General features: G+C 42.2%; 1 protein-coding gene across 1 annotated transcript; it reads left to right on the forward strand.

Annotated features, from left to right (window-relative positions):
- The first annotated feature begins 520 nt into the window (after positions 1-520).
- On the forward strand, positions 521-9,710 carry CLRN3 (clarin 3). Its single transcript, XM_030031214.2, has 3 exons — positions 521-844; positions 6,713-6,892; positions 9,195-9,710. The coding sequence occupies exons 1-3, from the start codon at positions 616-618 to the stop codon at positions 9,467-9,469; spliced, it is 684 nt and encodes a 227-aa protein (XP_029887074.1). The 5' UTR covers positions 521-615; the 3' UTR covers positions 9,470-9,710.
- The last annotated feature ends 3,226 nt before the right edge of the window (positions 9,711-12,936 follow it).

The raw sequence follows: 12,936 nt of genomic DNA on the forward strand, positions 1-12,936 counted from the left end.
TTAGCCCCCACCCAAAAGCCAAGACCAAGCCAGAGTTTTCACAAGAAGCATAAAGAATTTAAGAGAGATCACAAAAGAGATAGTCGGGTAGCTGTTAAGCAAGCTGGGAATTCGAACAGGGAAGGAACGTTTTGTTACTCTTTACCATAACACAAGATACAGATTTAGCAAAAATTCTTTCCAGCCTGGTTATCAGCCTTTCAAGAGAAAAAGCAAGCATAGGCCAGAAAATTTTGTCAGGCACTAAAAAATCTGCCAGCAAGCAGTGAGGCGAGCTGGGAACCCGCGGGCCTCAGGCTCTAGAAGATGCCTCCAGAGCCGTGATCAGAAAAACTACGGTTTGGCAAGGCAATCATAAATCATCTGCCGACGATTCCTCCCAGCCTTTGCCAGGCTGGTTTTGTTGTAACTACGGCAACACCTTTTCTCCAGACCAAAGTTCAATTATTTTACGTTTTTATTACCACTGCTGTTTGCTTAAAGTTTACCAGGGTAACTTTCTGCTAGCACAGAGAGCAGATCCCAGATAGTGAGAAGGAGGAAACAACCTCATGCTCAGCAGAACTAAAGAGAAGAAAATACCTTGAACTGGTGGAAATATCTCTGTCTGACAAAATGCCATCCAGAAGAAAAACAACCATGTTTGCATCTGCTTTTTTTACTTGCATTTGCTCTTTTGTGATAATCTGTGTTGTGCTGGCAACCCAGCACTGGATGAGCAGCAAGGTTCGCTTTTCTGGCACAAACTCCAGCATTACCGTGAGTCTCACCTACGGACTTTTTAGCGGTACCTGTGAACAGTTCGTTGATGTGGGACTTCAGGTTTCAGAAAGGACTTTCCAAGGTGAGTGGTGTTATGCCTGGAAATGGATGGCGTCTTCTTGCTCGTGCAGGTGACGGACGTGGGAACCGCGGCTCACTCTTGTATTCATCTGTGACTATAATACTTTAAGCGAGAACCAGAACATCTGTAAACCAGTCTGGGGATTTAGGTGGTATAAAATAAGACCCCAGAATGCTGCAGCATTCTTGCCAATAGCACCTTCTTCTAATTACCTGTGATCTTAGCCTGCGACTTGGAACAAGGGAAAAATACAAAATAGGAACTTTGTGTAAATTTGATTTTAATTTTCAGAAGCTTTCAGTAAGGAACAGAAAAGCAACATTCAATTAGCATTTTAGTAAAGGATTACAAAACTAATTCACCTTCCAGGATTTTTTTTTAGATTTCGTTATGTTACATTAACAGTTTGATTTAAAACATATTGCCACCTGCTATCAAATCGGCACCATTTTTATAGAAGAAGGTTTTAGGAGGCTGCTGAAGGGAAAAGAACAAACCATGTAAAACAATAATTTAGATAGATATGGTGTTTATATGAGTGCTGGACCTAGTGACAACAATCTTTTTATTTTTTCCTTTAAGAGCACCTCATTCCATTTTTATGTGATATCATCAAACTTAACCATTTGGTTAGTATTTCAAAACTTAGGCTTGTTCATGTCTTTTTTTCTTATGCTAGACTATGAATTATGAATTACAACGTAGCTTGTCATCTTTTATAAGGCCTTTCTTCCCCCCCACAATGAGCGGTTTTCAGGTGACTTATCATCATCATGACTTTCCAAAAAACCTCTGAGATGAGATTTGGAAACAAGGTTATTAGAATAAGATTTCAGCAAACATCCAGTAGATTCAAATTAAACTGTATCTTACGTTGATATGCAACAGATCTTACTTTTTGTTCTTGGTATTTATCATAAATGGTAGAATTATTACAGAAGAAAAAGAATAAAAATGGTTTAATAATTAAGGAGGACAGAAGAACTGAGAGATAAGGGAGGAGGGATGCTACATGGGAATAAAACAAAGTTAAAAAATAAGGGGAGGAGCAGAAGGGGTTTTACCTAGAGCAGCCTTGGAGAAAGTCGAGACAAGCGTGACAAATCCTAGCATGAGAAGCAAAACATGAGAAAAAGCAAAACAGAAACAAAAAATTATGCATACCAAGTATGATCCACAGACTCAACACTAGTTTCACACAGTTCAGCAAAGATTTGCTTAACTCTACGCACAGGTAGCTCTACTGATGTGAAGAAAAGCATTCACAAAGCCCAAAGGTAGATAAGCCTGAACGCTGTTGCAAGGATCAAGGATTTGCACTCATTTTATGTATCTTGCTGTCTCGCCGAATTCAAAGCAATAATGCTGATATACACGTGTGAAAGTGAAAAAAGCCAGTCAAAAGAAACCTAACGAAAATTAGGAAGAGTAGGTCAAACAATTTTGAAATGTGAGATGATTAAGAAATGTTTTTCTTTTTTGGTAGGCTGTTGTAAGATGTCCCATCACAGAGAAGCCACCAAGGTAGAGCGCAGCAGACCTAAGCCTCAGATGGTTCCCATCTCCTAGCTCTTTCCCACCTTAATTTAGTACAGAAATGGTACCTGGACAAACAGGCACCCAAATTACCACAGTAGCAAAGCTATATCACGCAAGCCGGTTCACATCATAACAATTATATTGTCATGAAAAACCTGAACACAGCAGTGTTCCTAGCAAAGCACGCAGCATATATTGAGATCACTACATAGCAAATACAAAATCACAAGTCATTCAAACCAGTTTATTTACAGTCATATCAGAATAATCAAAGTAATTTTTAGAAGAGTAAATAGGCATTTATAAAAATAGTTTGTATATGGTTGTATCTCCCCATGCCAGTTGGCTCAAGCCCCAAACCTTGCGCCATGTGGGCAGATGCTTGCTGATTTTAATAGAACTCCGTGTGAAACGAGGAGTCCACCCGTGGAGAGCTGATTGCAGGGCAAGGATGGAGTCTGGCAGGAATTCGGGGCATGTGTCTTGCCTTTGTCTGCACAGCAGCTAACAGAACCCAGTCCCACGGCCTGGGCGCTACCATCGGATAGATTTTAATTACAGTTAATGACAAGGACTCACAGAACACTTGCATCAGTAAAGGATTTCAGTTCTTTGCATGGTCTACGTACATTTTGGTGGTGGTGGTGGTTTTTTCCCCCCACCAGATTTAGGTTTCTGTGCTTATAATTTACAAAAACGTTATCTCAATTCTCACATCCAGCCGTATAAGGATGAACAAACCAAATGAGCTTCAGGGTTGCTAGTTGCTTTCAACAGCTGCTGAAAGAAAGTTGTGCTTTATAAATAGTCTAAGTACGGATTTGTCCACATCCCTCGCTAGTTCAGTTGGGCATACATGCAAGATGAAATGAACTGATTTTAAATTAATTCTTAGGCTCTATACTAGGCATGATTGTCACATTTTATATTAAGTATGATTCCATACATTCTTGAAATAGGAAAAATACTTCACAGAATTGCATACATGCTATTTTTAAATTCAAATAGTCAGGTCCCCCTAAGACAGTAGATGTCTTTCATTTGATGTTATCCTTAAGTAAATGGATTGCCTGTGTGATGGAGAAGTGAAGTGCTGTGCTTTCTCCACTCCAACATTTCAGACAACAGTAAGAGTTGTAAGCATCCTTTTAAATCACAGCGCGATCTGTCGCTCAGCAAGTGCGCCCTGGCTGGGGGGCCTCTGCTGTGCATCCCGAGTGCATTTCTCAAATAGCATTGTCATATTTGGGTGTGAGAAAAGGAGAAGAGAAATCATGAAAGAGTAAATCAAAGATAATAGCTTGGGGATACAGATTACTTGTTAGTAGTAGCCCAGGTTGGCTTTTATTAATGGCCATACAAAAGCAGATTATCAACAGCCTTTACAAAGACCATAACTTACTCTTTTGAAAACCACATTAAAATACATTTCTGAGTGTAAAGATGAAAGACAAACAAAGGAATACAGTTTCTGCAAGCATACAGTGCATGAACTGCCTGGTCAGGGCAGCCTCTTGAACAGACTGCCATGAACGACCTTAATAGAATGGTAAATCAATACGGCTACTTCAGAGGCTCTGGAGATGAGCAGAATGATCTGACAGAATGTAAAAGTTATTAAATAACTTAAGTCCTTAGAATTTTCATTAGCTGTTTTAATGATTTATCTTAGAAAGGAACCACCTATGAAAATAGTCTGTAAAAGAGCTTGTTTGCAGCTTTGCTTGCTTCCAAGTCAAACATGTAAAAATTGTGAGCAAGGTGCAGGAAGAGGCACACCCAGAGAGTCCTGTAAAGTCAGGATTTACCTGGCTATTGGCAAGGCCAATGGCACATAAGGAAGTCTTAGAAATTTGCTATAGCAGAGAGGAATCGATTAGCTTTCTGACTTTTAAAATACATGACAAATGCTTGAAAATTGCTGGAAATTCATTAATGTTATCATCAGTTCCCAGATGTGCTGTGATCTGAAAAATAGAAAGCTATGTTGAAATGTACTTTGTTTTGGGGGGTTTTTTTGGTTTGTTTGTTTTAAATGAACAATTGATTATGTGTCATAAGTGATCATAGACCTCATAAAAGCTGCCAGATCAACACTGCTTAGAAAAGACCTCCAGGCTGGCAGCTGGATGTCATTCACACTCGGGTCAGTAAAAGTCTGGCAAATTCTATCCAACCATACAAGAGTTAAAGATGAAAAAAAAAAAAAAAGAAGATACAGGAAATTAAGGAGAGACCTGGCAAAGGCAAAAACTTCTGCTTTCATTCTGAAATTAGGTTATTTTACACTGATGTAGAAGTTATCCAGCTGTGGGTTACTATCGATCCCATTCAAGTAGATCAGCTACTGTAGATTCCTTCAGTTTGCACAGACTGCTTTATTTAGAAAAAAAAAACCCAAAACCTGCCGCCATGAAAACAGCATTTTATTTAAAACCTTTAGCCTTGTGCTATTGCAGGTGTGCTTGCAACAGGCGGAGTCTGACAAAATTACATCCCCTAAATTGTGGTTCACTGTCAGAGATAAACAAGATCAATTAGGGGGTGCAATAGGTGAAGCCAGTCAATTCTGGAGATGTTCCGAGTGATAAAATTAAGTGAGGCTGCCAGAGGGAAATTACACAAACCTGTCTGATTTGGCTCCAGACTTATTTCTTGAATGAGGCAATGCCCAAGCAGTAAGGCTACATCAGCGCAAGTGCACGGTACAATTGGCAGTGTGCTCGCTTCCATTTAATTGAGCGATGTCTCCTGAATGCCTGTCTTTCCTATTCTTCTAGCAGAATTGCTTAAATTTACAACTGATTTCCATAACGCATCCTTACCTGCCATTTCCTCAAACAGAAATTAACTCCTACCTGGAATATTATATAAAATGAGAGAGAAGATCTCCTTTTCATTTATTTCCAATAGCTCTTCTTTTGGTTATGAGTATTCATTTTCTTTTTATGGGGTTTTTACTATTTTTTCTGCTATGATTTCTCCAATTTATGCACTAACGGGATACTTTGAAGTAATGGCTCTGTATTAAAAGCAGCATAGAAAGGAAGTTTTCCTACAGATGGCTGTCTATCACAACACCCATTTGAACAGGGCTTGAAAACATTGTTGTCGTGTTTGTTATAGGGTAAGGCACCCACAGGCACATTATAGTTGCCTTTTCAATCTTTAAATTGGAAGGAGGAAAATAATATATTTCAACACAGCTATACTGCAATTACACTTTGAGTACGTTGCATTCCCATTTGTGTCTCTTATTATCAGCAACATATCAAATAACTAGAAGGATTTAGGCAAAAACAATAAAATTGATTACAGTCCTGGAGGGGCTGACTATATGTGCCATGTATATACAGCCAGCTTTGAGTATAGCTACAGAAAATACACTGGGCAACAATTTACGTGCACCAACTCTAGGAAGCTGGAGCAAAAAGGAGAAGTGCCAGCATGCTTGATGGTAAGATGCATGACTCTTTGGCGTGTGGCCTCAGGAGTGGAGACCCTGAGCGCAGGGCTGAGCCGGCAGCTCGGGAGCCCACATTTGTCCCCTTGCCGAGCCCAGGGCCACCAGCTGTGAGACTTTTCCCCTTGTCTGAGGAAAAAATGTAGGAGTTGCTCCCTTTTTAAAAAAGAAGGGAACAAGTACTGTCTCCACCAATTTTTTCCTGCAGGACATGGCAAGAGACAGATCTAGTCAGAGCATGAACACCAGCTCAGTGGACAACCATGCTTCATCTGTCTGTGACAGACCATGCTCAGATACGTTTGTCCTACAAATGCACCTGACCCTTCCAGGCTAATGGTTTTACTGGACTTTTAGAAGCTCTTCCCTGTGTCAGATTTATTCCATGTGAGGGGGACTGCTGCTATATTAAAAGGAAATCATCTACAATTAGAGCCAAGTTTTAAATCAGGCACCTGTAGAAGTTACCAGACATCTCAGGAACGATGGGCAGAGGAAAACCTAGTTTTCTATCAGATTTAGGCATAAAATTTCTGTCTGGCTTTGCAAGAGGAAATAATTACAGAAATATTAAGGAAGAAAAGTTTACTACCTAACCTGATGCCCAAGAACTTTGCGTGCCTGCAGGATTAGCAGACATGCACTTATTTCAGACCAATGTACCTTCATCCCATTTTGGATTTGGGTTCATGTGCAGTGTCCAAACCTACTGTTCCTGCTACACCCTGATCTCTACAGATCAGCCAAATCTCTGGTTATTAGCTTTTAATTACAGCCAGCTACATGTCAGTAAGTCAAACCGTCATCCAAGCCCACCGGACTGTGCTGGAAAGGCTGATTATCAATGCTGAGCCGCTGTATTTCAGTTGCAGATAACCTGAGCAACACCAAGGCGAAAAGCATGATCGTTGCGATTATCGTGATTCTGGTTCTCAGTTTACTGAGTTCCCTTCTGAGTTCTGGATTTACCTGCACTAACGCTGTCAGTAATCCCTACCAGACGTTTTTGGGACCCACCGGAGTCTATACCTGGAATTCCTTATGTGGTGAGTAACGCATCCCATGCTGACCACTTTCTGCCCACCATAGGGATGAATACTGTATTCTCATTGATTCCAAGATTAAGAAATATATACCTATAAAAGGAAACACTTGGAAAAGTATTCTGTTCAGTTGGTTTTGGTTTTTAACCATGTCTGCTAGGATACCTGAAGACTATCTCTTACGTACCAGTAAAATAGTATTATGTACTTGAAGTGACACCATCAATCAGTAGGAGTCTGGATTTGCTGACAGCAGAAATGGAACTGAAAACACCCCAGCAGGTGTAGCATCATTTCATGCATGATGCATGTGGAGAAGAACAGAGTAAACTGACAAATACAGAACAAAACCGTAACAGAAAAGTATGCACTGGATGTGACTACAGTGCAATTTGTAACCTTTTCAAGGTCTTACGTCACTATTTTATGGTTTTTGTAGCATATTTGTTGCTGGGTTACCTACATACCACATTAGGGCTCTAAGGTCTAATCTATAGGATGGACTTTAGCTTCATTTCTGAAAAATGTGTTCAATGAAATACAGCCACAACAGCATTAACATGGCAGGGGGTGGCAGTTAGGGGGACTGAGTCACGGCAAAATTTATTCCCTTCTCGGAAAAACACTTTCACAGAACAAAATAAATTTTAACATTCCCTAAGGAGACAAAAATGGTAGAGACACTGACTTATTAGAGATGTGAACTCTGTCAAACAGCTCCCTGGAGGTGTAACCCTTCGTTCACCCGGTAGACTTGAGCCTGGCTGCTCCTAACGCACCTTCCAACCCTCTTCATCTTGCCATGGTAATGACTTCAGCTCTGAAACTCAGTTTGTCTCAGGAGGATTATGCGTTCCTCTAATAATAGGTCTGAATTCGGAAAACTTTCTTGAAAGACATCTGATTACAGAGTACTTCAGCATTAGCGTTTTGTCCTTCAAAAGCTCTTCAGGTCTGAAGATGTTCTGCTGGCGGAGCAGGAGCTTGGTCTCCCTTGAGCCGTGTCCCCAGCAGCATGGTCCTGTCCTGGGGCCACACTCTGCGAGCTGCCTTTGCCAAAATCAGACCTTGGTGGAAAGGGAATTGTATAGATAAATGTAGTCTTAATCATAGCAAGTACAGGTGGGGGTGTGAAACCCAACCCTTTTTCTCCATCCATGGCTAACACAGCGTATAAAGATAGATGCTGAAACAGCTGTGGATGCCTTGAAACACAATAAGAAAAGTGAGCAAAAGGCTGGGTTGGACAATTATTCAACTTTTGAGACAAGCAGATCATTGTCTCATCACATAAGAAAGTTGTTTGTTTCCTGAGCCCAGCACTCGTTACGCAGCCTGAATCTGCAAGCTTTGACCTGAAATGAAAGGACCACGGGCTTGCCAAGATAAATATTAGTGAGAAAGTAAATCCCTGTGTTGACTGAGGATTGTGGTTACTTTTTACAGCCCTGTAAGTGCTATGACCTGGAAGTCTATTTTGCCGTGGGCATATTGTTATGAAAAATCATACATCATTTGATGGTGAGTGTATCTTGAAGGTTCCTAATTCTCCTACCAGATGGCCTGAAAGTCCAGTGTCCTCCTGAAAAAACCTGAACCTGTGTCAGCAGGAACATGTGTAGGATGATGTACCCACAGGGAAGGAATAGAAATATTTTCACCAGTGTTCAGAGATTATACCTCCATTAGCGCTATGAACATAGAAATGTAAAAGCTTTAATTAGCTAAATGTCAAAGTAACTGAACTCCATTTAGATTCAGAAGGCTGTAGGAAGTAGATACAGATCTAATAAGACATCTCATTTTGGCTCATCACAGTAGTCATTGAATAATTCGGGTTGGAAAGAACATGAGGTCTCTAAGCCTAAGCTTTTGAGCAAGGCTGGGCCAACGCTGTATGTAGACCAGGTTGCTCAGGGTTTTATCCAGTTGTGATACTGCACACCCCGTGAATTTGGGCTCATATCAAATAGGCATTCTGCAAATCACCCAAGGGGTGAATATATTATACTCACCAGCACTAAATTCAGTGAAAAAAAAATTACATTAAATGGCCTTATCTAAGAACAGTCAGTGAGAATCTTAATTTTAGCAGAAGATATAGTTGCCAATGTCAAAACACCTGGCAGACACTATTAGGTGGGACAAGAGTCCTTTAAATGCCCTCATATTTTACTAATGGAAAATACTAGATTAACTTTTGTCTTAGTCCAGCTGTTCTGACCAATTTAAGTAGAATATTTACAACTAGATACATAAATAATAGTACAGTTTCATCTCCAACATTTGTATTTGTATTTTCTAGGAATCTTCATACTTATAGCCATGATACTTTTCCCTGTGAACATAGAAGAAAATGGCCTGTCTGTAGAATTGGCCTATGGATGTTTTTCTTTTCTGCAGACACATATCAAATCTGAACACACTTATGGATATTCATATTGGATCATGCTGCTCATCATTTTTCTGAACATTACTTCTATCATCATCATATATTTCTATGACCACGCAAGATATTCTAAGAAGAAAGAACAGGAAAGACCCATTGAAAATGCACCAAAAGATGTCATTCTCTTTTAAGGATACCACTGAAAAGAGGATGTAAAGAAAAATGACTCTTTAATATGGACAATCATGGCTGATCATTTCCATTCAAATTGAAGCTGTGTATATAGTTCAATTAACAAAATAGCCTATTGTGTCTTCAAAGCAGTTTGATTTTATCTTTATGTTAGGTATTAGTGAAATACTTATAAGCTCCCATTGGTAAATGTGCTGCCTGAACACCTCTGAGCAGATAGGGCCCGAAGCACATGATGCCAGCGCTGTCCCATAGGGATAGACCTTATGCACCGTACGGCTCCGCTCTTCCCTGGAGGGACAGCTAGGAAAATATGCTCCTAGAAGGGTTCCTCCTCTCCCTACCACCACCGCCGCTTTTCCAAGAAAAAGGAAAAGCTCCCTTTTGCCCACGCAGCACAGAGGGGCTGGTTCCCACCTTTGCTTTCTGGGTTTTCTGGACCAGCGGTGGCCGCCCCGGCTCTCCGCAGGGACGCACCAACATCGGCAAGCCACGAACGCACTTCTGCTTCACCCTTTGGGTCTGAATGGGAGGGCCACAGACACCGTTTGGGTTGTGTATGTAATTTGGGATCTCAAGGGGAAGAAACAGCGCAACCGCCAGTACCCCTGGGGACAATGAGAAATGGTCACTGAGGTGTTGGTGCTTCATTTTGTCCTGCAATTCTTAACTGCTGTCCTTTCCCTGCTTAGGGCTCTTCTCCTGCAGGTCCCCACAGCACTGCCCCGGTGACCACAGGCAGGCTTGCAGGCTCCCGTTCACGGGCAGGAGTGCGAGCACCTAGAGAAATTCACCTTCACGTCAAACCTGCCGAGAGCAACAGCACAGACCCCTTTCCGTGCTTCCTTTGGTCCGTGCTTTTGTCCGTGGCTGGGGTGGCAGACAAGGCAGCATGAGGATGGGCCGTGGTCTACACAAGGCAGCACAGGAGCCCAGTGTCTGCAAGTTGTTAACGGGTAGAAACATTGGCAAAATCCTGTTTCAGGCTATTTATAGACCCTTGATTACAGCAAACTGCAAAAACGCACCTTGAGCAGGCGTGGCCGTCTGCTTTCCCACCCTTTACACCAGGCTGGCATTTTGCCTCAACACAAATGCCAAATAGTGGGCTTTATTAGCAGTCATTTATGGCCAACACCATCCCTATGCCCAGTTTAATCAGTATTTAATATGCACACAAAGACACACAACTGTAGAACCGCACAGAAGCGGGGAGCTCCCTTCCTGCCCCGCCGAGGGAAGGCGAGCAGACAAATGTGACCTTGGGACAGATGCCATCGTGCAAAATCATGCTTAGTGTACATGCTCCAGAAGTGCACCGTGCAAAACGGTGGTCAGACCCTTCTGCTCCTTTGCTCCTCACCTCTGCAGCTAGGAGAACAATTTTTTTATCACCTGGTTTTCCTTTACAATATGATTTTCACAGTCATGCTTGGTAGCTGTCCTATGATGCAAGAGATGCTCGTGGAGGAAAAAAAAAAAAAGCATTTCTGAAAAGGGGATGAGAAGATATAAGAGGTGACTTCTTACTATTTATGTTAAAAAACAAAGTTTCAGATGCCCAATACTTTATGCAGCTGCGCTCTTTCAAAGGAATCAAAGCAGAGAGCTTTTCCTGCTTAAGAATTTGACTAAAAGTATGATGAGGGCAAAGTGGGGAAAAAAATAAAAGAGGGTTTCTAAGACTTGAGGGGCAGCATGGGTCAATGAAATAAGAGATGTTATCTGCTCCTCACTGCTGACAAGAACCATGCCTAGAACTGCTTTTTGGTGCTGTAAACATTGCAGTTAAATCGTCAGATATTGTGCACCCGCGAGCTAAGCTGGCGGAAAGCCAAACATTTGCCAGTTTTGCTTTGGCTGCAAAAATTTTCACACAGTTTCAGCATGCATCTGTCACTGTTGTACTCAGCCAGCATCCATCACACAATACAATTACACTTATATCAGGCACTTGCTTGCAGAGAAATAAAGTCATATAAAGTAATAGAATAATACCGGAGGAGCAAGGGCTCCTGCTTTGAAAAGCAGCGGCTTACTGTTGCTTGGGCATTTCTGTTGCACTGAAGTACTAACTGCCATACAAGAGCTGGAAAAAAAAAAAAAAAACATTCCCACTTCCATGTGCCTGTTGGAACCATGTGGCTCTGTCAAAAATCAGTCTGGAAGTCTCAAGAGACCTTATGCTCGCCTGCTGACACGTACGGCTGCGAAGCGGCGGAGACACGCGTCGCCAGAAAATCACTGGGTAGTGAGAGCTTACCTGATTTGATGTGAACTACAGATCAAAATCATTACAGCACTAAAATAATCAACTTTAGTAGTTGAAGTTGTAGGTGACTAACAAGGCTACCTTGATATTCTCAGCCTGAATGTTTTATTTCAAATTAAAGACGGGACTTTCCTTCTCGAGCTCAAAAACGATGCTCTCTGCCCCACGCTACATACTTTCTGCTTCACGCAACGGTGTCAGCTTGGCAGATGTTGCTGACGGCGATTCAGCAGGCGGCGATGAGGCCGAAGAAGGCGGCAGCACCCCGCTGTACCGAGCCCCCGTGCCCCAAGGAGCAGCCGCGCATCCCTGCACGGACGAACTCACCCAACCTCGGCCAGGCTGCGGGGAAGCGCGGGGCGAGCAGCCGGGAGAGGCAAGAGGAGAAGCGAACACAGAAAATTGTCGCGAACTTTTCTCCCTAGGTTTCCCAACAAATGCCACGAGAGCTCTGTAAAACGGTAGCAAAGCGCTGTGTGCCACGGGGACTGTTGTATTTTATAACGAGGCCACAAAAAGGTCAGTTACCAGGTAACTGCCAGGATTTGGAAGCACCTGCTCCAAGTTAAATTACAAAATAAGAGAGATCTGGAATTACCCGTCTCCCGAAAAGAGCGCAGACTGCCCAGGAGCCATCCAGGACGGGGCTGGCCCTGGCAGGCAAATACGTGAGATGAACGAACAAGGCGGCAAACCGACCAGGTATCCGTTTGCTGAATCAGGAGTTCAGTAAGAAGGGAATGTGCATCTGGGTTACAGCCACTTCTACCAGGGGAAGAAAAAAAGAAAGAAAAAAAAAAAGAAAGGACGCAACATAGTCCAACCTTGCATTTAGGTTTTAGGATATCGAAAAGGAATTGGTCTGGCTTTTGCCAACCAGGCAGCCTTTGAATGAATGGAGCTGTGTTCAGTACACTTATCCTCTAAATGAGGACAAATTCTGGCAGTTTACCCTTAGGTAAAAAGGAAAAAAGCTTGCTCTGTCAGCTTGATGCACTCTTGAAAGAAAAATCAAGCTCCCATCTTATCTAAACCCGGGGTAATTTTACACATTCATCACTTGCCAGTAGTTGAAGCGTGTTGCTTTTCACCAGGAGCTGTGTCTGATCAGGTCAAGGGAAGGATCCAGGCTGAAACCAGCTGAAAGATGAATTCTCCCTCCAGCACCCAAGGTCCCAGCTCCGAGTTCGCTGG

Source organism: Aquila chrysaetos, chromosome 11, assembly GCF_900496995.4.
Source record: "Aquila chrysaetos chrysaetos chromosome 11, bAquChr1.4, whole genome shotgun sequence".
NCBI classification, from domain to species: Eukaryota; Metazoa; Chordata; class Aves; order Accipitriformes; family Accipitridae; genus Aquila; species Aquila chrysaetos.

What these genes read in the sequence shown, in the direction of transcription:
- CLRN3 (XM_030031214.2), top strand. Translation starts at nt 616, where the DNA reads ATGCCATCCAGAAGAAAAACAACCATGTTTGCATCTGCTTTTTTTACT. An exon ending in TTCAGAAAGGACTTTCCAAG is followed by an intron (nt 845 to 6,712) that starts GTGAGTGGTGTT and finishes GCTGTATTTCAG; the next exon opens with TTGCAGATAACCTGAGCAAC. An exon ending in TACCTGGAATTCCTTATGTG is followed by an intron (nt 6,893 to 9,194) that starts GTGAGTAACGCA and finishes TGTATTTTCTAG; the next exon opens with GAATCTTCATACTTATAGCC.